Source organism: Halichoerus grypus, chromosome 1, assembly GCF_964656455.1.
Source record: "Halichoerus grypus chromosome 1, mHalGry1.hap1.1, whole genome shotgun sequence".
Lineage (NCBI taxonomy): Eukaryota > Metazoa > Chordata > Mammalia > Carnivora > Phocidae > Halichoerus > Halichoerus grypus.
In genome coordinates this window covers 110,330,843-110,355,746 of record NC_135712.1, presented here as the reverse complement: position 1 = coordinate 110,355,746, position 24,904 = coordinate 110,330,843, and the positions used below count along the sequence as shown (strand labels likewise).

At 46.4% G+C, this 24,904-nt stretch overlaps 1 protein-coding gene and 1 long non-coding RNA gene across 3 annotated transcripts; one reads left to right on the top strand and one right to left on the bottom strand.

Annotated features, from left to right (window-relative positions):
- Positions 1-204: 204 nt before the first annotated feature.
- On the bottom strand, positions 205-19,779 carry SIAH2 (siah E3 ubiquitin protein ligase 2). The gene is made up of 2 exons (XM_036095578.2): positions 18,866-19,779; positions 205-1,769 (listed from the first exon to the last, which is right to left on the bottom strand). The coding sequence occupies exons 1-2, from the start codon at positions 19,283-19,285 to the stop codon at positions 1,212-1,214; spliced, it is 978 nt and encodes a 325-aa protein (XP_035951471.1). The 5' UTR covers positions 19,286-19,779; the 3' UTR covers positions 205-1,211.
- A 201-nt stretch (positions 19,780-19,980) lies between these two features.
- LOC118537834 (uncharacterized) lies at positions 19,981-24,254 on the top strand. Of its 2 annotated transcripts, XR_004918305.2 has the most exons (3): positions 19,981-20,077; positions 21,898-23,490; positions 23,803-24,254. It is a non-coding gene; the product is annotated as an uncharacterized LOC118537834 (long non-coding RNA). The 2 variants fall into 2 exon arrangements; XR_004918304.2 differs by lacking the exon at positions 19,981-20,077 and having other exon boundaries at positions 20,235-23,490.
- The last annotated feature ends 650 nt before the right edge of the window (positions 24,255-24,904 follow it).

Below are 24,904 nucleotides of genomic sequence, written 5' to 3'. Positions count from 1 at the left end.
CCAAGGACTGTGCATGGTTCAGGGAAGTGAGTTTGGACCCCAGTTCTAAGACAGACCCGTGTCAGGACCTTGGACAAATGACTGTTTCTTCATGTGGAAATAGTGATAGCTGCAAGCCCAAGGTAGTGGTGAGGTTTCATGCACCTGTACACAGTAAGCACCCAATACATAAACATCATACAACTGGGAAAAAGAAGCACAATATTCATTTTTGGAAAATATTTATTAAAAAACTAAAGTGAATGTGGCAAAAAACAACAACAATCCAACACATACCTTTAAATAGCAAGCATATGACACTGGTTATAAAGCTTTTCCAACTCTACTGATCTAGTCTTTCCCACCATCTACAGTCAAGGATGGCCTCTGAGGGAAGCCACATGTAAACAGGTCATCTGTACTAGTGATGAGCAAAAACTATGTGGTAACTATCAGTGGCCATATGATTTGCTTTCCTAGGCAATTCACCCCAAACACAAGAGAGTGACCAAATCTCAGGAGTGTGTTCATGGGGATCTGCAGTTCTGGTTTTAATTTGGGAATGGTAGGTGGTGGGGGCATGAAATAGTAGAAAGACAAACAGTATCAGTAGAGGGCAATCGTAAAGCACCTTTAAAATCTGGACCCTTTCCACAATTTAATCCAGCAATTCTCAAACTTTATTGTCGAACAGAATCACCTGATGAGATTGTTAAATTCACAGGCTCCCCAGATCTGGATGTTTCAGATGAGTACTACAGGTGATTCTATGCCTATTGGCTAGCCATCCAGTTTGAGAACACTGTTTAAAATGCATTAAAACAATTCCTACTCCCCTAAAAAGGTAAAAGTTAAGGAATCTATCGACAGTCACTGTGCTTTTGTCCACTTGGAGGAACCAAGAGAGGGAGTCAGGCAGGAAGGAGCCTCCAATTCCTAACGTACTGGTCTATAGGAGCCCTGAGCAACCTGTCAAGTGCTGTTCAGGAAGTAAATAAAATTTAATAACAAAGTTGATTTTAGATCACAGAACAGACTCCAAATGACTAGCAGGCCAACCGCATTCATCCCTGTTTAATGAACTCTGTTGGGCCAATGCCAGATGGGAAGCTGCTTGTTCAAACAGAACATGGGGTTAACTGTGGGTCTTGATCCGTGAAGACACAGCGAATAGAACATCTGTAAAAACCTTTATTCCCCATAGAGCCCTGGGCCCAAATAACTGCGGCGCCTCATGGACAACACGTAGAAATGGTCACATTGATGCCAAGGTTGCCATTATCCGCAAACAGATGCGCTATGGCTGTGTCAAACACAAGGCAGTCGCTGTTCATGATGGCCGCCGCCACGCCGTCGTGGATGGACCGGGGCGTGGCCTCCCAGGTCAGTCTCCGCCGGTTCCCGTTCAGCTCCAGTCTGTAGGCAAAGTTCTCGGCTTGCTTGCGGGTGCCGATGAGCAGCACGATGGCGAAGAACTGCTGGTGGCCCTCGTACTTCTCTTGCTTCTCCAGCACCAGCATGAAGTGGTGGCCGAAGCACGACTGCATCATCACCCAGTCGACGGCCCCCGGCAGGTTAATGTCCGTGGCTAGGAAGACGATGTCTTCTCCCTGCAGGGTGGTGATGCTTTTGTGGGCGTGCATGAGATGGGACATCACGGCTTCCAAGGACCCCTGCCACTTGCAGGAGGCCCCGGGGCAAGGGCAGGAGTAGGGGCGGTATTCACAGATGTCTTCGTGCTCTGGCTTCTCCGTGTGGTGCAGGGTCAGGGAGCAGCCCGTCGTGGCGTACTGCAAGAGCGGAAAGAAACGCCGTGAGCCACCGGGCCTGCGCACAACTCCGCCGAGAGGGCTCGCCCACGTGCGCTGCCCGGCCTTGAACTCTAGCCTCGTTCCAACTACGCTCGCTCCAGGGGAGCTAAAGAGTTACGACTAACAAGCCTGCTCCAGGGGAGCTAAAGAGTTACGACTAACAAGCCTGCTCCAGGGGAGCTAAAGAGTTACGACTAACAAGCCTCCGTTCGCACCGGTCATCGGTACCGCCGGCCAGAAAATCGGGGGAATTTCCTCCCCCAGGAACAGACGGCATGCCGTTCCAACATCGCCGAAAACGTACCAGTGAAGCGCTCTCAAACAGGATTGCTGAGCCAGCCCTAGAAAACCTGGCCTGCCCCATGTTTTCTGTGAATTTAAAGAATTTTGTAAAATTTAAAATGGCTTAGGCATAGGGTTGGGCAAGGGATATGTGGCCTCCAGACTGGTTTTCCCCTAAAGACAATTAGGAAAGCGGTAGAGCCCCTCTTGGTTGTCCCCTGCGCCTTCTTCCTAGCTCAAATCAGTGACTGGCAGGAAGGCTGTGGGACGGTCCCCGCTCTTGCCGGCCGGAGTGACCAGCCAGGGCAGGAGAGGGCTGGACCCCCCTCACATCGCTAGAAATATTACCTCATTTTCTCCACCTTTTAACCCCCCAACCCCAAGGGGCTTTGGACATACTTTTGGGTACTAACTCAGGACCCTGTTGGCTAGTTTGGTTCCAGCCAGTGGAGGTTAAAAATGAGAAGGGCCCAGACCGCTTCCTCAAGTCCCAGCGCCCATCTTCATGACCAGATAGGTCAGGCCCTCATGCCAGGCCCCGGAGGCAGGGGAACTAAAGTGGTCCCAGGGTAGGCTCCCAGGCGAGGATTGGGATACAGCCAGTCCCTCAATGCTGCCATAATAGGGTAGGGACAAAACCTTTTTCTCCCTGCACTTGGGATGACATTTCTGATGAATAAATCACACCTATCTTGGGAAAAGACCACACCAAAAGGAATTAGACTCCTGCTCCCAACCTTCACAAGAATGACAGTGTTAATTCCTAGATACCAGATGGGGAATCAGCCCACAAGTAGACACTTGCCCAGAGAACTGCACTGTTGTCTTGTAAAGAATAAGGAGAGCTGAATCACCTTTTTGGGTGAAAGTAGGGAGTCGGAGCACTGGCAGGTAAACTGTCTGGGTTACCTCACTTGGATTCTCCCACCCCTTCCCCAGACAGGAAGACAGCAAATGAGGGCAGGGCCGGGTCCTATGCCTACTACGCGGTGTCCATCTGCTCACAAAACAAAGCCTCACGTCTGTTTTTGGTTCTCTATATCCTGCGGAAGGAATAAACCCCTTATAAACTTTAAGTCAGTCAAATTCTAACCTTTGTAGATGAATTTATCACTTGCAACAAGCAGGCACTGAGCACCTTCTCCATACAGGACCCTAAGCTACAGTCACTAAGAGGGCCGGCTCCACTCTTAGGGAGATGAATCTCCCCTAGCAAGGAAGGAGGGGGTGGCTTCAAGAAAGAAATGCAGCTGGCTCCTCCCCTATACCTAAAGTGGATTATAGCAACCTTCAGTGGAAACTGGTAGAAGTAGTTCCCTGCTATTTACTTTGCCCATAGGGAGCGCTTATTCGCCTTTCTGAACCATGGGCTAATTTTAAAGGCACGGGGTATAAAAAACTTTATCATCAGAAGGAGAAACAAACTTTAATTTATCCATATATATTTCTACTTGGTGTTTCTAACAGTAAGGCCTTCAAACACCCAAATCCCTATTAACTCTGTTTTAAATCTAGAGTGTGGTTAGGAATACAGAACCTTCTGATGTTCTTCTGTGAGTGATGGGTGAGGCATTTATGTCCACTTTAAACGCACACATTACACACAATAAAAATAGCAAGAATTAGCCCAAAGCCTGGAACATTCTCTGGCCGAAACAAGCCCCTAATCTCTGGATCTGAGGAAGTTTCAGAATGGGCTGTTTACCACAGCTGCCCACGAACAACTCCAGGAACGCGATGAACTTTGGCAAAGAGCGTCCAGAAAAGTACCACCTGCACCTCTTCCCTGACCCAAAGCCCCAAACCACTCCATGTTCACGGACTCAGATGTACAACAAATATTTATCGTCCAGCGATTATTTTAGAACTTTTTCTCGTGTAGCTCAGGTAGAATATTTATTTATATTCGGAATTATTTGGTTTGCCCTACAAGCCAGACACTCTTCCTTCGACCCAAATATAGAGAACAGGGAACCTCCCCCAAGCGACACAAATAGAAAAGGCATTACTGAGCATTTGTGTGGACAATGACCTTACAAAAAAAAGTCTTGCTACAGCCTCTATTAACTTAAATAAATAAATAAATATATATATTTTAAAGACTATTTATTTATTTGACAGAGACACAGCGGGAGAGGGAACACAAGCAGGGGGAATGGGAGAGGGAGAAGCAGGCCTCCCGTGGAGCAGGGAGCCCGACGTGGGGCTCAATCCCAGGACCCTGGGATCATGACCCGAGCTGAAGGCAGATGCTTAACAACTGAGCCACCCAGGCACCCCTTAAATAAATATATTTTTAAAGTATGAGGTGCTTACTCTGCTTTTTCTAAACAAGCTGAACTTTAAAGCCAATCTATTCCTTCTCTTTTCCATCATGGGTGAGGGCATGTCTTCATGACCACTGGTGCTACTTTTATGATGACTAGGTAAGAGATGATCTCTAAAAAGAAAAATCTACACTTTAAATAGGTGTGCACTCATGCACGCACAGACACACGCACTCTTACGCCACACTTCAGCCTTGTTACCGTCTCGGCATTGTTCTGGAATAGGGGCTTTCATCCAGGGATCGGAGGGAGGGTTCGGGGTCTATGGATTCCCTGACATTGCAGAACTATCTAGGTGCCTCTGAGCAGCACACCCAAATTACCCTGGCCCCTAGCTTGCGTTTTCCCGACAGGCGCCAAGGGTTCCTAAGAACTGCCAACCTCTGTCCTAGAGCACCCAGAGGGAATCCACTGCAGACCCTTGTGGTGGTTCCTGTCGAGAGCGGCCACACCAAGCAACAAACAACTCACAAATATCAAAAGTACAGAGAGCTACGTGAAGGATGACCAGAGGGGTGACAGGTGATTTCAAAGTGGGGATGGGATGAGGAGGAGAGACGGAAAGCTTCACTGTGGGCAAAGTAGACGATGGATGGAGCAGTTCCATCTGGTTCTAGCATGAGGTGAGCGGAGCAAACAGTAGGGGATACAACCTAAATGAGAAGGCAGGTCCAGATTCCTTCGGGGACTTGACTGACAATTTAGTTTATTTTCCGGGATTCTCTACGGTAGCACTACAGGTTTTCCCCGATATCTGAAACTACAGTGTTCCCATGAAACCCTTCGGAAGACAAATGGCAGAAGGCAAAGAAGCAATTACCATTAACTTATATGGAAAAATTTTCGAGCATTCCTAGTTCCAAAAAATAACCTCTCTTGGGCTTTTCTGATACCTTAGGACACATCTTGCTAACGGATGCACAAAATCAATTGAGATAAAGCACAGATGCTCACAGATGCAGTTCAAAGCTATGGAGTGTTGATGCTGAGATGCTGAGTGTAGGTCCCAGGAAAGGAGCTTGGCGAGGCCACTCCTGCTGCTCAGGATGTGCACTGCAAAAGAAATGCTGAATGCTATTTTCCCTTTCTGCCTTTTTTTTTTTTTTTTTTTGGTAATACTGAAAATCCTCTTCGGATTTCTTTTGGTTAGCACAAACAGGTCTTTTATAAAAGCAAAGTAACGTCAAGTGAACATTCAAAAAGTGGTGGAATAGCTGTACTGATGTTTTAGACCAGATAATCCTTTGTGGTGGGGGCTGTGCTGTGTATTGTAGGCTGGTTAGCAGCATCCTTGGCCTCTACCCACTGGATGCCAGTAGCAATCTTCCCCTCCCCCACTGTGACAACCAGAAATGTCACAGGCATGGCCAAATGTCTGGGGAAGGGCAAAACGGCCTGGGGTTGATTTTGATGGATGACAAAACCTGGCTGGGCAGCCACAATGACAGCTGTGAGGAGGGGCCCACACCAGTAAGCAGGTCAGGCTGGTCACTGCCCTGCCCAACGGGCGCTACCGAGGACACCAGCCGCCAGCTGAGACACACAACTAGAACTCGGTTGTTTGCAAACCATGGAAGTAGGCTAGGCTGCTAGTTCTACCCGTTTTACAGCCTGACTGACTCATCCGGGCTACTCCGCCGTTCGAGGCCACACTGCAGGCAGAGCCCTGCACTCCCCTGCTCTTCATCGAGTGCTCTTTCATGGTACACAATCGCTTAGGAGTCAAAGAATATTTTGAAGTAAAAGAAAGAATTCACATCTGCCTGGACCTCCAGTCCCCAACCCACCACACACAAGACCCAGGGTCCACGGATGGATTGCTTTTAGAGGCAGGTCCTAATAGTGACTTCTTCCCTGGATTGCAGGGAGAAAGACAGCCCTGAAAGCGCCTCTCCCTAAGGAATGAGGAGCAGCGCCTCGCCAGTAAGTACCCAGTAATTAGGCCCTCCCGACTTCGCTGGTACCTGGCAAGAAGGTTCTGAGGTTTCACTTTGCACACTCTGGTTAGGGCTTTGCCCCACCAAACAGGGAGGGTTCAGAGGATGCCTGCTTCCCTTGAGATGCCTGGCTCTTCCTGCACACACCTGGGCTGCCTGTGTGCCCCCGGCACACGTCCACAGCTATAAATGAGCTTTCTCCACTGGGGAACAGCTGCGCATGTCCCCTGGGGGTGGGGTGAGGAGGGAATTCACTTTAAGTCAACCTCTTTCGGGGGAGGGGGACAGAGACACAACCACGCACAGAAGCCCAAAGCTCAAGAAGACATAGGGAACGGGAAGATGACCCAGCAGAATGAGAAACAAATGTTGAAATAACATTTCTGACTTCTCTTTAGCAACTTTTCAGGTTGCGGTGGCTCAAAAGTCTTGTGCAAACACGTTCTGCCATAAAGGGCAATGTGTGACCCCATGCCTCCTTTTTAAGTCTTTGTAGAAAGCAGTAAATAGTGCCAATTCTTTTCCTGGGCATGGGGTATGAAGGTTGTATTTCAGTTGAATTTAGGGAGAGTTTCCTTTTTTGGCACAGAAACCTGTTTACTTACAAATATGATGAGGTACGTCAGAAAACAAACACTAGACACCTGTTATTTACCTAATAAACACAGTCACATTGTATTTGTTTAAGGAATGAGTATATCAACAGAATAACCCTGCTTAGCTGGGGTGCTAGTGAAGGTCACGGATCTTGTGACTGGTTTAGAACTAGTCACTTAATCTATTTAATTAAATGTGAGTCCGTGCAATTCAAGAACGATTTCCTGAGCTTCAACAATCAACAGTCTACTACAATGGAGGCGCCCTGAGCTCTGGGCAGGGGCACGTCCCTGCTCGGGGACTGTGGGGTAACCGCCCTGCCTCTGCCTGCTTACACCTCCTAGGAAACTGAAATTTATTAGCAAAGTATCTGCTGGCGCCTCAAAGGAGAGTGTCTCAGGAAAAACAAAGCACACTCAATATTTTGTTGTTGATGCTCATCAACTTTTGAATTAAATCCAAGCAATGACCTTGTCTGAGAGTAACCACAAGCAAACTGAGCTTCTCTGTCCATCTGATGAGCTGTAATGATCACGAAATGCACACATATGGCTGAATGTGATGCAGGACCCCAGACTGGGAAACCAAAACTGCCACAAAGGGCATTATTAGGGCAGCAACTGACGTTTGAATACGGACTGTGGAGTAGATACTAGTATCTATGCATGTCACATTTCCTGATTTTGATAACTGGACCATAATTATACAAGCAGACGTCCTTGTTTTTAGGAGAAACCTAGTGCAGTATTTAGCGGCAAAGGGGCAGGACACCTGCATTTTACATTGAAATGGCTAAATAAATGTATGTAAGAATAGAGAGCACCCAAAATGATAAAGCAAATGACGCAAAAAGGAAACAATTGGTGAATTTGGATAAAGGGTATATAAGAATAGTTTTGTATTATGACTGTTGTGGACATTTGAAATCATATAAAAATAAAAATGTGTTAAAAAATTCAGAGACTAAGTTAGCGTATTTATCCTTTATGGAATAGAGATTCTTTTGGCAGAGAAGGCTGAATGAATTGTTTTATTATACTAGGTTATTTTTTTTAAGAAAATATACTTTTAAGAGCGTATCTACAGATAAACAGAAGTCAGTCAATAGTTTTTGTTTTACAAGAAGCTCTTGGAACTCATTGTAGTGAACCAGTCAAATTTTTCAATGAAGAAGACATCGTTGTTATAATAACCAACACTTCTCTGACTTCCCTGCAACCCATGGAAGATAAAGCCTTCTCCATTACTCCTCTGATCCTTTAAAAGTTTGTGGGCACCTTACAAATCTGTGGGCCTGGACTATATGTAGTTTCTGGCTACTGCAGTTTCATTATCCACCATGCTTAGTGGTTCATGGGAAACTCCTCTATTTGACTCCAGACATGTTAGAAAGAGGCTCCAGGAATGAAGCTCCCCACACCCCCTTTTGCTTACACAGGTAAACCCCTTTTACTACTGCGGGGGTGAACCCATAGATGGAATCAGAGTTGTATGAGTTTGGCTGGAAGGATGAGCTCCTGGTGGTATAACTTATTATGCCTGATCAGCAGATAATTAGGGGACTACTGGTAGAGGTCTCTATCTTCTCAACACTCTTGAGACTTATTCAAATGGGAGTTGTAGCTAAGCCTTGTACAGAATCAAATCATGGTGAAACTTACGTTTTAACCGGAGATTAAACTTAGACTTTACCACTTTAAAAAAGGACTTCTAGCAATTCAAACTAGCTCCTTAGTGACTAAAGTGTGTTAATCTGCCCTCAAGATATCAGTGGATGATGATCCCAGGTTATTTTCTAGTTAACTTATGGGTCTATTAATTTTGTTTATTGATTTACTGATTTATTGCCTGCTTCCCACCCACCTGATATGTGTAGATAAATGAATACATATTAGATTTACCTGCAGAAGATGACTGTTCTCCACCGTGTGTGTTAATTTTACTTTAATTAGAAGTCTTACTATGGAACTTAGAATTTTAAAAAATTCAATAGACCTTAAGATCATATGAGGAAAAATGTTTATTTCAGACTTCAGCCAGTGTGGGTTTGTTATTTTTGATAAATGCTTTTCACATATTTTATTTACATAAACTATTTGGGATGGGCGTGTTTGAAGCTTTTCTGAAACCTCACATAGATGGAGAAACGACGATACTGTTGTCATTCAGACGGCTATATATTCCTCTTGCTTAAAGTGAGTTTACAACCACTGGTAGAATACAGTTAGAGCGGGGCGCCTGGGTGGCTCAGTTGCTTAAATGTCTGCCTTCGGCCCAGGGTCCTGGGATCGAGTCCCGCATCGGGCTCCCTGCTCAGCGGGGAGCCTGCTTCTCCCTCTGCCCCTGCCTGTCGCTCCCCCTGCTTGTGAGCGTGCTTCTCTCTGTGTGTCAAATAAATAAAATCTTAAAGAAATAAAAAAATGTTCTATATCCTTCCTGATATATATAAAAAAAGCATATAGTTAGAGCTCAGGCGCCTTGTGTCTGTGGGCACTAATGCAGCCCACGACATCAGCTCCGAGTGCGTCCACGAAACCGTCAACTCATCCCTGGACTCTGATGAAGTGCAGACCCGGGCAACAGGAGAAAGTGAACTCTCTTCTTGTGCCTTAATTGTGATGCTCAACCTGCATCTGTCTAGCATCCTTCCTCTAAGAACCTTGGTGGATCTTCCCTAACCCAAACGGTAGATTCCTTACCTCCACGATGAGGTGGTGCAGAGAGAGAATCCTCTGCCAGTGATGCCATAAAGCTTTCATGGATACTAACACGAGAAGGTGGTATCACTGGGCTCCGGGACCCTCAAACAGTGGTGAGACTAACAAAATACTGACATCTAAACTTCATTACCTTTCTTCCCGAGAAGGCAATTCTAATTCAAATCTCGGGCTCAAAAATTCCTCCTCCTGCCTCAGAGAACCCTGACAAGCCCCCTGCTGCAGATAGCTTTTTTACTAAAGGTGTCTTGGTGGAAGACTTCGGCGTATTATTAGCGCAGTCATCAGAGAACATCCTGCTATTGGGGGGGGTGGGGGGCAAGGTGCATCTGGCCTTACAAAGACTCCTTGGGCTGGCAGGGGCTGGTTTTTAATCGTAGAAGGTTTAAACAAAAGTTGACTTTTGACCAAATACGCTTCTCACCTGACCATGGCCAGAGTTAGCCAGGGACCACACACTGTCTTGGAGAACCAGTTTGGTAAGGTCCCTTCAGAGTGTAGGTTCAAGCAAACAAAAGCACCTTAACGTAAGAGCCGGAGTTGAAGGCTTTATGCCACACTCCTAGTACCTTGCCCCCTCTTTTTCAATATGCCTTTCCTCTCCTAGGCCAGCCTCCCCCTGCATAATCACATTAACTGTTCTGATATGCTTCAAACCGTGCTACAACCCTCCACAGTCTTTATCTCTCAACTAAAGCAATCGAATTCACCAGAAGACTTAAGTGTTAGGGTTGCTAGATTTAGCAACTAAAAATATGAGATGCCCGGTACGTCTCAGGTGATGTTTGGGTTATATTTACATTAAAAAGAAAAAAAAAAATCTGAAATTACCCCAAAAATTGTTTCTCTGCAATTCAATTTTAAGTGGGCATCCCGTGTTTTACCTGGCAATCCCAAGAAGAGGGCCCTTCTGGTACCACTGTCATCCCTCCAAAAGCCATTATGTGATTTTGGAATGGGAAGGCGGAACCACTGTTCCTCAGTGGGGTGAAGTGGGGTGAAGCGGGTAGCGGAAGAGGCACGAGGTTGAGGTAGAAGAGACACTGTGTGGGTAATACAACACCCATTCTGGAGTTTCTGTCCCCTGAACTTACAAACTGCATGACTTCAGGCAAATCGCTCCGAGAGGATACTGTGTCCTGTTTCCTTTACAAAGTAATTAGGAAAATAATGAGATCATGCACCTAGTTCAGACAAGGTAAACAACCTTCTGACAAGCAGCTCCACCGGCCTCCCTACATAACCCCCTCAGGATCTAACATCCCTTCCTTCTTCCTGGGCAAACTGCTGCTTGTCCTTCATAAGGTAGCTCTGACCCCACCACTGCTGGGAGGTCTCCAGACTCCTCTGCTCCTTTCTACTACTTCCGAAGGGCGCTGCTCACACGTCTGTCTCCACCGTTAGACTCAGAGTTTCAGAAGGGTGAGGTTGGGGATGGGGCAACGACTGGCTGGGCTGAGATGGTTTGTAGGAGGGAGAGGCTGCAGGAGATTCCCAGGCAAGGGTGGATGTGATGAAAAGTTGGTAGGTAATCAGGAGGAGCCAGCTCTGGCCTGAGGTTACACCACGGAGAAAAGGCAGGCAGTAGCATTAAGAAAACCAAAAGGGTAACACCCATTGTAGGTGATGCTGGCTGGCGAGACATGGGCACTCAATTGTGAAGGATCTCAAGTGAGAACGCAATTTGGCTGCTATCAAAAGCTTTTTGATTTCTATACATACCCTTGGGCCCTACCACCCAACTTCTAGGAAGTTATCATTAGGTAATAATTACTTTCTTATGCACAAGGATTGTTATAGCAGTACTTTAAAAAATAATTTTTTCAACAGTAAGAAAACAGAATGATTTAAATGACCACAAACGGGAGCTTGGTTAAATAACCCTGGTCCTATTGTAGTATTATGCAGCCATTAAACATGACCTTTAAGACTAGTTACCAATCTTGAAAAGCAGTCACGATGTGTTAGACGAAAAAATGTTATGAAATAGCATGTGGTTTCCCTATCTTACCTGCTTTTCTTTGAGTGAAAAAACTCCATTGATGTAGAGGTAAGTTTGTAAGGACTTATGCAAAAATGGTGTAGTGGTTATTTCTAGGTGGGAGGATTGTTATGAGATTTTATATTTTATATATTCTACATTTAAAAATAATGATCATAACTTTTAAAAACATATTTTATAGGGGCTTCTGTATGTCTGTTGGTTAAGCGTCCCAAGTCTGGATCTCAGCTCAGGTCTTGATCTCAGGGTCGTGAATTCAAGCCCCACGTTGGGCACCATGCTGGGCATGCAGCCTACTTAAAAAAAAACAAACCAAACCCATGTTTTATAATGTATAAAATAAAATATACACATTAAAAAACGTTGCCTAATCTGACTAGGCTTTCTCTTCTAAAAGCAATAAAGAAATGAAAAAAGTAAGTCTTGTCACTGGAAAACCAATGCCAGGGTCAATGTACCCAGCTGTATGAAAACCTACATGATTAGGAGGAGCGAAGAGAAGCTCAGTGGGGGAATCTGTGGGAGAAAACATTCTTTTTTTTTCTTTTTCAAGGCTGTGCTTGGACCTGACCTCAGACACTCGCCATTTGTTTTCTGCTAGCTTCTAACTGTGCACATTTATTTAGTGTTTCTCCTGTGCTGGGGCTGTGCTAGGCTCTTTGCATGAATTCTTACCATGTTTGATCCTCATGGCAACCCAATCTGTACCCCATTTTACCAAGGAGCCACTGAGGTTTGGAGAGGTCACCAAACCCCTCGTGTGGGGATGGAGCAGGGATCTAGACTAGGAGGTTCAAATAGGGCCTCCCTCCAAACTACTAGAGTAAGAGGTAGCCTCGGGAAGGAGTAACCCAAAAATACTACCTTTGTTGACTCAAAGTTTTAAAATAGGGCCCAGGCCCACACATTTAACACAGGTGTATCTTTCATCCATCTACAGTATCTGTGGCTGAAAACTGGGGGGGGGGGGGGCGGGTAACCTTTTACTCACAGATACCATACCATCTAAAAATCACGCAGAAACTGGAAATGAGAACCGTTTCTCAATTTTTAAAAAACTAATGGAGCTGGATGGGTATCTGGGGTAAAGCTGATGAAATTCTGCTAGAGAATTTTCAGTATCTCTCCTAAGCCTTTGAAAGTACACTCTCAGGTTTAATATAAAGATACACTTAATCAGGAAAACTTTTTAGCTTTCTTACTTTCTTTTTCAGGATGTACAGAGTGTTGTCACATTCTACTGCCCCATGTATAATCACGCCCTGCACAACCTGCTAGCAATACACAATGGCCCCGAAGGCTGGGCATTCACTTCAGCAAATGTGTACCTACTGTGTGCCCCTCTCAGGAGTGGGGACCTTATGAGTTTGAATGAGAGATGCCACTGTTCGCAAATTTTGTCAGATGCCCAGATGTCTGGCTCTTAAGACATTTTACTTTTTATTTTTTAAAAAGATTTTATTTACTTATTTGACAGAGAGAGACACAGCGAGAGAGAGAGCACAAGCAGGGGGAGTGGGAGAGGGAGAAGCAGGCTTCCCGCAGAGCAGGGAGCCCGAAAGGGGGCTTGATCCCAGGACCCTGGGATCGTGACCTGAGCTGAAGGCAGCCGCTTAACAACTGAGCCACCCAGGCACCCCCTCTTAAGACATTTTATAGGGAGGTCTTACTGTAGTCAAACACATATGGCACTTTTTATGGAGCTTCAAAAAAGGGATCTAACACAGAACAGCAGAATCTAATCTAATCTCAGGATGGGGATTTTATAGGCCAGACCTGCTGTACCTTTTGGTTCTCCCCCTTTCTGGTCGTACCAAAGGTCAACTTTAAGTAACAATGATTGACTCCTGGCTGTAGGAGGTGATGACCTGTGAAAAGTGGCTGCCAACTATGTGAAGAATCAGCATTAAATGTTAGTGCTCCGACACAGCATTTCTAGTGCTTCTGTTTTTTTTTTTAAGATTTTATTTATTTGTTTGAGAGAGAGAGAGGGAGAGCACAGAGGGAGAAGCAGACTCCCTGCTAAGCAGAGAGCCTGATGCAGGACTCGATCCCAGGACCCTGGGATCATGACCTGAGCCGAAGGCAGAAGCTTAACCAACTGAGCCACCCAGGCACCCTAGTGCTTCTGTTCTTAATTTTACACTGAAAAACTGTCAATTGTGTTCTTGAAAATCTTGAGCCTCCCCATCAGTGTATGTGGACTCCGGTGCTTGCTGGCGCATGCTTTCATGAGTAAGCCTGTCCAACTTCAGGCACTAGTGAGGACCATAGGGATAATATCCCAAGTAAATGATCTTCGTCTTAGGGGAACTTTTTAGATGAAGAAAAGATCTTTGAAATGGTTCTGGAAAATTGACGTATCCTTTCAGACTTCTAGGTGACTGATCACCCATCACCTAGCAACCACCCTGATACCACCCACCTTCCATTTGAAATGATGAAGCAAAAGACTTAATAGCTCTAATCTGATCTCAGAGCACCCATCAGCTAGGTATTACCTCCATTCTTTTTGACAGATAGACAAGCTCAGGGAAGTATGTGACTGGACCGAGGTCAAAGCCAGGATGGGGACCCAGTTCTGTCTCTGGCCTAGTGCTCTCTTCCCTGGAACAGTTTACTAGATTCTGAAATTTCAGGGCACAAAAAGATTGTTTTTTTTTTTTTTTTTTTAGTTTTTAAAAAGATTTTATTTATCTGAGAGAGTGAGAGAGCGAGCAGAGAGAGAGCACATGGGTGGTGGGGAGGGGCAAAGGGAGAGGGAGAAGCAGACTCCCCACTGAGCAGGGAGCCCGACATGGGGCTTGATCTCAGGACCCCGAGATCATGACATGAGCCACAGGGAGACTGAACCGACTGAGCCACTCGGGCGCCCCACAAGATTCTTGATACAATGATTTAGTCCAACTCTTTCTCTTAAAGACACTCAGGTCCAAAGAAATAAACTGACCTGTTCAAAGTCAAACATGTAGGCACTAGGACAACAGTTCAGGTTTCCCAGGGGGCCAGAATAGAATATTCTCTTGGCAAAACACAGATGAAAATAAGCTATAAAATCACTTACAGTTGGGACCTCTCAGAATTCCAAAGTTCATGTATGGTAAGAGTAAAATGAAAACTTCCAGGCTCAGTGAATGCTTTCTGAGAGGGAACCAGATCAGAGGTCGCACTGGCAGGCAGAATCTGGTCTGCAGACATGTGGGTTTGGCCTGTAAGTTCTAGATTTAAATATGAATTCGGCCAATGTTAAGAAAATGGAGATATTTCGCATTTTAAAAATTCAGATTTCTGGCTTTTCTTGAAAAAACCCAAAGGTCTGGCCTGCTGCATCCATACTCCCACCCCTGCCAATCATCCAGAGTTGAGCACAAGTTGTCCTCTTCGGAGGTGTGTTCTCTGGCTCCCATCTCTACTGCTCCTTGAGGTCTCCTGAACTCTGGGGCCACGAGTCAGGTACCTCTCTCCTGCATCACCTGTCCCTGCTGGCATTTAGGTTTGTCCACACTGAAGAGGCTTGAACTTTCAATGGGGTTATCTGGCTTTTTATTTTAAGGAATAAAAACAACACTGTCACAACCCAAATGCAGGGAAGACTTGTCTGACTTAGGCTTTCCAGTTCAATAATTATTCGGAGATGTGCTACTGGAAACTTTGAGAGAAAAGAAACCAAAAAAAAAAATGGAGAGAAAATGTATCATAGTGTAAGTGGGCTGGAGTGGTTTAGCATTCCCTACAGTTGTGGAGAGAAATACTTGGCTGATATTAAAATAAAATACACTGTTGAGTGGGGGCACAGATGTGTCAACCTTCACTTCTCACCCTATACCCACGCTCCACTGAGAGACGGTGGGTTTGAGATATGGGAACAGGATGTCAAAACTTCTCAGGCGCAGAGCAAGCCATAGAATGGACTAAAAATATCACAAGTGGAAGAGAGCCCTACTCTGATAGAGATCCTTTTCTTAAAAGGAGACCTGAGCTAACAATGCACGTGATGCCCTCTATCAAAGACGCTGGCAACATTCTAGCCTTTAATTAAGTGGCCCCATACCTCTGTAAGGAAGCTATTTGGCAACAAATCTGTTTTTGGGCCAACGGAAGCATGGGCAGTCCAGAGCTGTGGACTGGTGACATGCCCCTCAATATTAGGTTTGCAGGCTATTTCCCCCTGGCCTTCCCATCCCACATGTCTTATAAAATTCCTGCCAGTGAATTTTATAGTGAACATGTATGTTGTCTCATTGGGATGTCCCTGTCAGAGCTGGTAAATTCATCCGATCAGATGGTTTTGTTACTGGTGTCAACCTTAAGTTACAGTGTGGAGCCCTGGAATAAAGGCTCAGATACATAATCACTATGTAGCACGAAGGATGCGTGCCTTTGGGACGCAGGCTGATGAACTGGCCTACTGATCTTGACAAGTCACTTAATCTCTCTACAGGCATTTTGTTTCTTCACCTGGAAAAAAAGAAAGGCAAACTAAAAAACGATGGCCCTCACAAAGTAGCTGGCATACAGAGGGCACCCAATAACCAGTCCGGACCGCCTCCCTTGTTTTCATGGTATTCTAGAAGCTACAGGTCCTTAGAAGTCAAGCAGTTCGTCCCTTTCTTTACAGGTGAGGAAACGAAGGCCCCCAAGAGGTGGTCTCTCAGGCAAACAGTGGCAGCACCAGGCTACTCTGGAGACCTGGGCTCCGGTACTTCAGTCCAACATTGTTTCTCTCACATGAGGCAGCCCACGTGAGAGAGATTCTGAGAGCAGGTAGGGGCAGTCACAGGGCAATCCCTATGATTACCAGGAGCAAGCACAAGCCAAGAGGTAGCTACACAGATCTATTTTGTTGAAGTCTGACCTAGGTCTTACTACTCCCTCTTTCCCTCAGTCCTCCTCAACTGACCTATCTTTGGTGCTTGCTGTATAAATCCAACTTTGGTTTATCTAAACTAACTGGTTGAGTTGCCCTGTCAATAGTTCGGATTATTGGTCAACCAAAGTTGAGGCACGCATTCTCCTGCGTCATAAATCTCACACACGGAAGTGACCCCAAGATCACTTTCTGAACTTGGCACCTGGGCTCTAAGGGAATGGTTGACTCTGTTTAATTTCAGCTTGCAAAGTGATGGTGTTCCCTAACTGCATTCATACAGAATAGGGACACAGAGAGTCACTGACATGGTCAGAAACACGGAGTACCCCTGAGTCCCAAGAGAACTGTTTTTTGAGAAGGGCTTCACTAGCATATTACATATTAGGAGAAAACATGCTTCAGTAGGAACCAGAATCCTAGACCCTGAAAGTGAAACTTCACACCTTATATAGCACAACTGTTTCCTTCTCGTCCTCTTGGGACCAAGAAAACACTCTTATGAGATTGCTTTTTAAAAATAAATTACACAATACTGACTGATACCAAATGTTCATTTGTGAACTGTAATTCACCTACAGCCATTTCTTCTATTAGCTGCTGAAGCTCTGGGAAAAAGTGAGCTGAAAAGATAGCTCCCCAGAAATCCTGTGGGGCACCCCCGGCAGCCCCCACAATATATCTCAAACATCAAATACCCCCCACTGTTATGTCAACTATCGCCAAATCTTCTCTTGATCACTAGGCTGCCACCTTCTTCATGACCCTAAAAATTATAGAAATATTTTATCCAAATTTGATGAGAAACAACTACTGGGCTGGGTGAATTAGTTAGCATTCTATGAGAAGTGGTTGAAAGCAGAGTAATTTATTAAGGTTAACTGAAAACCCATAGCCCAAACACAGACTCAACCCTTTATTTGAATATGCTATTTTAAACTGGATTTGTGGCAGGGCACAGACCAAATTAAATCACTCATTTTACTGACTTGAGTCCCAAGCTTCAATTCTCTGGTGGACTATTTTTAATTTAAAAATAAGCTCTTGCCCTATAAAAATAAGCAGCACCAAGGAGAAATGCAAGACAGCTCAGATGGCCCAAGAGGCAGAACCGTTCCTATTACAAAGAAAAAAGAAAAACAACTCAAAAGTATTAATGACATTATTTCCATTTCTAAGTTTAGAAAATGAACGTTATGGTCTAGCCCTAGATTATAATGAGGCACTGTAGAGAGGTATGTCTCTGAAACTACTCCTGAAGATTTTCAAGTGGTAGATGTAAGTAAACAGATGCTATAATATGACCACACAAAAACTATGCAGCCATTTAAAATACAGTGAGAAAGAGCTACGTTTCAGATGTAGAAAAATATGCGTGATAATATGACTTTAAAACAGCAATTTGCACAAGTTATTTCTGGAGAATTTGCGTCCATTGTGTGTGCTTATGAACCTTTGTGACACACACCGACATCCACGATTTTATATTCAGCTGTGAAAATGTATTAAAATATGGCTAGAAAAAAATCTATAAAGATACACAGTAAACCTAACAATGGTGGAAAAGGGGGAGAGAGGTCTTGGTCTTTCCCTTGACTTTTCTTGACTCTGAGTGGTTTGCATTTTTTGCAAGAGCACTTATAACTTTTTAAACTAAATAAAGTGGTAGGCTTGGAAGCACTGTTAACAGCTCTTGCGTGTCCTTCCAGTTAAATTCCTGATCAACTCTTGTTTTCACCCCCACTTAGTACAAATACAAATCTCCCCAGTCCTTGGAAGGCTAGGAGAGGGAAAGGCGTGGCTTGCAGGGTTTTCTTGTTGCTGGAGGAAAACAGGCTGTAGGCGCCCTTTTTTTAGCTACACTCCTGAGGGCTCCCACGTGTCAGGCGTGCGCAGAGGGCAGGCGCGGGGCGCAGGAGGAATCGAGCACCAATCCTTCCAAGCCGAGCGCTGGTAAAGGGTGCGTTTAGCTGGCCCATTTCTTCCCTCCTCAATCCCCCCCAGTCAGCTTCCCGGTCCAAGTTTCACTGGTGCAGCCTAGCCCTACCGAGCACACCAAGCACACTTCTGCAGGGTACGCAGGCACCCGGCGGCGAGAGCTGTGATGTGTTCTACAACGATCGCGTGCCAATTAGTCCGGGGTCAGCGCTCGGGGCAACTGTCAGCTCAGAGTTACTCCCAAAGTGGACAGGTGGGCATGGGGGAGGGTGGACAAGTGTAAACATCTGTTTTTTAAAAAATAAGAGATGCCACCTGCCTGCCTCTCAGCTCCTGTGAGTGGGCTGGAAGACACAGGAGTTCCGGGAGATCGCCCGGCGAAGGTGCGCGGGTGGCACCTGGGCTTACCTTGCAGGGAAACAGGACTGCCGAGGCCACCTTCTCCATAGCCAAGTTCCTGATGCTGGGCGTCAGGGCGCCCCTGCACGTCGGGCAGCAGCTCAACTTCTGGCGGCATTGGTTACATACCAGGTGCCCGGCCTGGCACTGCAGGATGGGGGGCAGGACATAGTCAAAGCAGACCGGGCACTCGAAGAGCGAGGTCAGCTCGTGGTGCTGCGGGGACACCGGGCCAGCCCCGCCGCCGCCGCCGCCGGGGCCCGAGATTACCGCCGCCGCGGCGGGCACCGCGGACGAGCCGGGGCCCGCAGCCGAGATGGTGGCGGCGGCCGGGGGCGCAGCCGGGGACGGAGCGTGCTGGGGCTGCGGCGGCGGCTGCTTGCTGCAGGGTTTGTTAGCGCTGGGGCCGGTGGAGGACGGGCGGCTCATCGCGCTCCGAACCAACCATGGAACTGCGGGCGCCTGCCTGCCGCGGGGCCGCCGGGGTCAAGGCGGTGCACGCCCCGCGGGCGGCAGGCTCCGAGGCAACGCCACCGCGCCCTGCCCGGAACCGAGCAGCGGAGACGGCCGGCGCCGGGCAGGCCGGGGACTGGGCTGCACCAACGATCTCCGCGGCCCCCGACGTTCCCAACACCCCTCCGCGCCCCCAGACTCCTCCTCCCGGCGGCGTCGCGGGCCCCGAACCCGAGCGGTGCGCAGAACCCCGGCCCACCAGCTTCTGAAGCGGCAGCTGACGCAAGCCCCGGGGGCGCGCGCGGACGTGACGCCTGGACACGTGTGCGGCCGCTCAGGCGCGCGGGGACTGGCAGAGCCACCCTGCGCTGGGGCGCCGACTCCGCCCGCGTCCAGCTGGCAGCGCAGGGGGCCGCCTAGCGCGGGCCTCTTCTGCCCAGGCTGCGGGCCCGGCCCGCGCCAGTGAGCATGCCCGGCTCGCCGCTGCCTCGCGGGCTCTGCCTTCCGGGTTGAGGAGGGGGCCGCCCTTTGGCAAGGCGTCGCCGAAGTCCTCAGGCCACACCCCGGGGAGTTACGCCGGCGTTTCCCCGGGCGCAAACCAGAAGGACTGCTTCAGGCGGGCGGGGGCTAGGGTGGTGGGCGGGGCGGGACGCGGCGCCCCTGGACAGGTCGGAAAAAATCGTGAGGTTTCTCTTTCCCCGGGTTGAGTCACCCTCGCGCGAGCGGAGGAGTGCGCCGCGGCCAGCCGGGCTGAGTCTGGAACGCTGGGTCAGGACGCGAAGCTTTGGGCGGGAGCAGGGCAAGGGGCTCGGGTTAGGTCGGCGGCTGGCACGGGACCTAGTGCTGGGCTGCTAAGGGTGGGTGTGGACCACTCCTTAGTCTTGGTCCCCCGGGGAGGGGGTGGTGGGTGGTGGGTGGTGGGGAGGGAGCAGGTAAACTCTTTATTGATTTACCGGCGGACCTGGCGACGTTCAGTGGAGCGCCTCTGACGTGATAGCAGGCCAGGGAGAGGGAGATCATGGAAGGCGTTGGTTAAAAGGAGAGTTCGAGATCACTGAGGGAGTGCCAGAAATGTGGGTTGGGTCTTGAGGCCTCAGGAAGACTGGGAGACCCTCCAATACAACGCGGTGCGTCCTCGTCTTTGAAATCCCGTGGAAGTCCAAGGCAAGGTGTAGGTGCGGCCCCGCACACTAGCCGAAGCCCTAGAGAGGTGATGATACTCCGGAGTGAACCGCGCACTAATTTAATGTATACTGAATGCGCCCAGTCGAATTGCTGTTCGGGATAAGATGAGCCACTGACGCTGGAATTGGGGAAAGGTGCTACCTAGATAGGAATCGGATGATTCTTTGTTGGACAGACAGTGGTAAGGAATAGCAGTCAGGACTGGGTGAAGAACCGCGCCCTGCGTTTGCCATCTGTGTGACTCTGGGCAAGGTCTTTTAAGTTCTCTGCGCTTCCGTTTTCTCATCTGTAAAAGTGGGATAAAAACAGTACCTACCTTATAAGTGGGACAGCGAGGATTAAATGAGTTTGATAAATGCCAAGAACTTGGCGTATCCTAAGCACTTCTTCATTGTCAGGTATTTAAAAAAATACTATTAGTGAATATTTAATAAATAAAATCATGTAAGAAATATCCTGTTAGAGCCCAGAAGAAATAAACTTTCATCTTAGAAAGGCATCCAGAAAGAATATTTGCATAGAATTGGTGAAATTTGATCTAACTTGAAAAAAATTAATAGACATGATGTCATTCAATCATTCAGTAAATGTTTCCTGAACACTTATGTGCCAGCCATTGTTTGGGCTCTGAGAATGGTTTTGCCTAGTTTTATGTGCCAGGCATGGATGGTTCTAAGGATTTTGTAACAACCCTACATGATGGGTACTGTTGTTTCCCCATTTTATAGTTGAGGGGGATTAATTTGCTCAAGATGAAACAGCTGATAATGTTGGAAAATGCCCCAGAGCCCCCTTTTCACTACTAGTCTATATCCCTTTCATTTATACCCAACTCCTACTTATAGTCTTGTTAAGGAGTTGAGATTAGCACTCGCAACACGGTCGGAAAACAGTTATAGAGCCTGTAATAAAGCACCGAATTTAGTGGGCACACTTTACATAAATTCTTTCCTCAGCTGATCTTGCGAGGAAAAAAATTAAATTGTATTTATTTCATTTTTACCTTTTTAGAGCATCCAGAACATAATAGTGACACCGATAGAAAAAAAATCACCCACGGTTTCACTTTTATTGGAGAAAATATATTTTCCACTTTTAATTTAAAACCCAAGTGAGTAGAATTTATTACCAGAATTTATTTTCCTTCCCTCCACCTCTCGCCTCTCAGTGCAGGTACCCTGCACTCCCAGGGCTTATACTGGCTTTTACTGGACAAGCAGGGTTCCCACCCTGGCCATGTTGGCATAAGCTTCCAGTGTTCCAGCCAGCTAGGCCATGATGGTTCAAAAAGCAATTTGGTTTTGGAGACGTTGAAACAAAGAACAAGAAAAACAGTTCTCCGCAGAGACAATTGGTTTATTTTTCTAAAAATACAACTAACCTATCCACTCTTACCCTGTCAGATGCCTCCCGTGGTATGAAGAAATTTCTTCTTGTTTCCTCCTTTACGTCATTGCCCTCTTGATTAGGTCGACCTAGGGTGATTAAAGAAAAAAAAATCTCCTCCGGGCAGTTGCTGAAGGTACGTGGGACAAGAGTGGACAGGCCTGCTGGTTGACCCACATCAGTGACCTCTCCAGGCTGCCAGACTGGCCTTTCTGGTCCTGCTTCTTTCTTCTTCCTTCTTTGGGGCTTTGAATCAGAGGAAGGTGGACTTTGCACCATGGGCACTGTGAGCGAGAACACTCTCTATCCCAAGGGGATATGTGCTATGTGGAGTTGTGTGTTTGTCCTTGGGAGTTGCTGCTATTGCCAGGCTTGTATTTTATGCATGACTTTGTGGCCTGGGGAGGTGGGGGGGGGTCTCCCAGTCTTTTGTGATCTCCTGATTCATGACTCATTTAGCACATCTGCTGGAGGACAGGTTGGCCTCCATCCCCCACCCACTAAGTCCGGATTGCACAAAAGGGACATGTATGAAGCAGGACCACTCTCCTTAATCCTTCTCCCCCTTTGTGTTACAGTTTAAAGACAAGGGGTATACTGAGTAACCTTTCTTTCTTTAAAATACCAGGATGGGTCTTGTTTAAAAAAAAAAAAACAACTCCCAGGTGAGCCCCTAATCTCCCTTAAACTGCTGAGCACAATGAAAAATGCTCCAGCTAGACAGACAAGCTCTTGCTCTTCTTTCTGTAATTTACAAATTGTGTGGTTTTGCACATTGGGCAACTTCTGCACTCAGGCAAATGGTGTGCATTTTCAGAGCAAAGTGTGGTCGGCCTTTTCTGTTGAGATTTAAAGATGACTCAAGAGTGCATTGAAGCATGCTGCACAGAAATTTCTGATAAGGGGAAAGCTTGTGGGAAATTCTGGAGGTGACCGTGAGGCCTCCTGGCAATTATGGTAGGAACTGTTACTTTTATAAAGTACTTTTGTTTCTGGGGTAAATCCACATGCTCAAACTTGTGAGTAAGTTTGGGTATTTCTTGAACAACCATCATGGACTTAGTACTGTGTATTGCACGGTGTATGTTGTGCATTTGCATTGGTTTTGTGTCCTGTGCCACTGTTCTGAGCACTTTGCATAGCTGAATTCTTTTAAACTTCACCATGACTTATAAGGTGTATGTTTACAGATGATAAAACAGGTACAGAGAGGCCAAGATATTGGTAGCAAGGAGCCTTTAAGATGGCTCCAGTGATCCCTCCTCTTGGTGTCTGTGCCCTGTGTAATCCCCCTTCCCCCTCTGAGGGAGAGCTGGACCTCCTAACTCGCTTGAAATGACTGGACTGTGGCCAAAGTGATAGAAGGTTGCTTCTGAGATGAGGTCACAAGAAGACTAAGACTTCCATCTCACTCTCTATCTATCTGTCTCTAAGTCTGCTCTGTGGGAAGCTAGCTGCCAAGCTGCAAATAGCCCTATGGAAAGCCTCACACCACAGGGAACTGATGTCTCTGACCAACAGCCAGGGGGGACTCCAGGACTGGCTGACAGTTGGATTGAACTTGTAAGACCCTGTGCCAGAGGACCTAGCTAAGCTGATGCACAGAAATGGTGAGACAATAAATGTGTGTTGTTTTAAGCTACTAAGTTTGGGGGTAATTTGTTACATAGCATTATAGGACTAATACACTTGCCCAAAGTCCAAAAGCTTGTCTGTAAAAAGAGATGCAAAGTATAACCCCCTACTTTATCTTAAATTATTTTTATTATAATGCTGCTTAAGTATATAGAACCAAATCTAGGAATAAAAGTTTTATGATTATTGTTGTATACAACTATAAACATAAAAAATTAGAATACAAAAAAAAAATCAAGAATTCATGTTTCTTATTTTGATTTAAATTCATACTTTTTAAATGATAGTTTCATATGATGGAAGATGTGCTAAAATGAAATCATCATTTAGTTTGGAAACAGCCTCAATGTCCATCAACAGGAAAACAGACTATGTAAAGCCATCCTACAAAATCCTCTGCAACTGGGACAAGGTCTCGAAGACAAATTGCTCTGCAGAAAAAACAAGCTGCAACCAAGAAACCCGCCAAAAATCCCGTTTATGTATAAAGAACCAAGCCAAGCAAAACTACTATTTCTTTGCATGCCCAAAAAGGGCATAGAAAGGCCTAGAAGGAGCCAGTGAACTGATGACAGTGATGGTTTCTAGGGAGGGGAGTGTGAAGGGATGTGGGGAAGCTTTTAGTTTGTATTTTCTATATTTTTGTAGTTTCACCTTTTCTTTTGTCTTTGTTTTTCTTTACTTGTTTCCCTTTTTTGCAATGAGAATTTATTCATGTGTAATTAAAAAAAAAAAAAGATGTTCTTGTCTGTCTGTCCTTGCTTTAGCTGTAGGGTTGGTGCCAGAATGAGTGATGTGCAAAAGGCCAAACAGCCAAAGAAGGTGGTCCTTGCACTGCATGGAAGGGACCAGGAGCTTCAGTCAGGTCCTTGCGTCTGGGAGATGACTTGCTGAAATTGGTAATTCAATAAGAGTAACTCAAAGGCAGTGTGTGAGTACAACTTGTAGACCATGGAGAAAAGAAACTAGACAGGCTGGGGGGGCCCAGTGCTCCAAGGGATGCTTCCTGGCACAAGCCAGAATTCAGTCCTGGGGCAAAGGTGAGGGTGGAGTTGTGAGCCAAGTAGTTGTGGCCATCGGTCAGCAGACTAAATGCAAAGATTTATTTAGTTTGGAGGCCAAGGCTAAAATCAGACCCAGGCTTGACTTCTTGGGGAGTCAGTAGCTCAGAGGGGGAATAATATTAATGGTAGCTCCCTCTTACACAGTGCTAACTGTATATCAGACACCCTTTTAAGCACATAACATTTAATTCTTATAAGAACCCTATGATGTGTGGACTGTTACCCCATTTTATAGGTGAAGAAAGTAAGGATCTTGGAGATTTAAATCGTGCCCCAGGTCACACAGCTGGTACATGGCAGAACTGGTATTTGGATCCAGGTGGTT

What these genes read in the sequence shown, in the direction of transcription:
- SIAH2 (XM_036095578.2), bottom strand. Translation starts at nt 19,285, where the DNA reads ATGAGCCGCCCGTCCTCCACCGGCCCCAGCGCTAACAAACCCTGCAGC. An exon ending in CAGTCCTGTTTCCCTGCAAG is followed by an intron (nt 1,770 to 18,865) that starts GTAAGCCCAGGT and finishes CCGCTCTTGCAG; the next exon opens with TACGCCACGACGGGCTGCTC.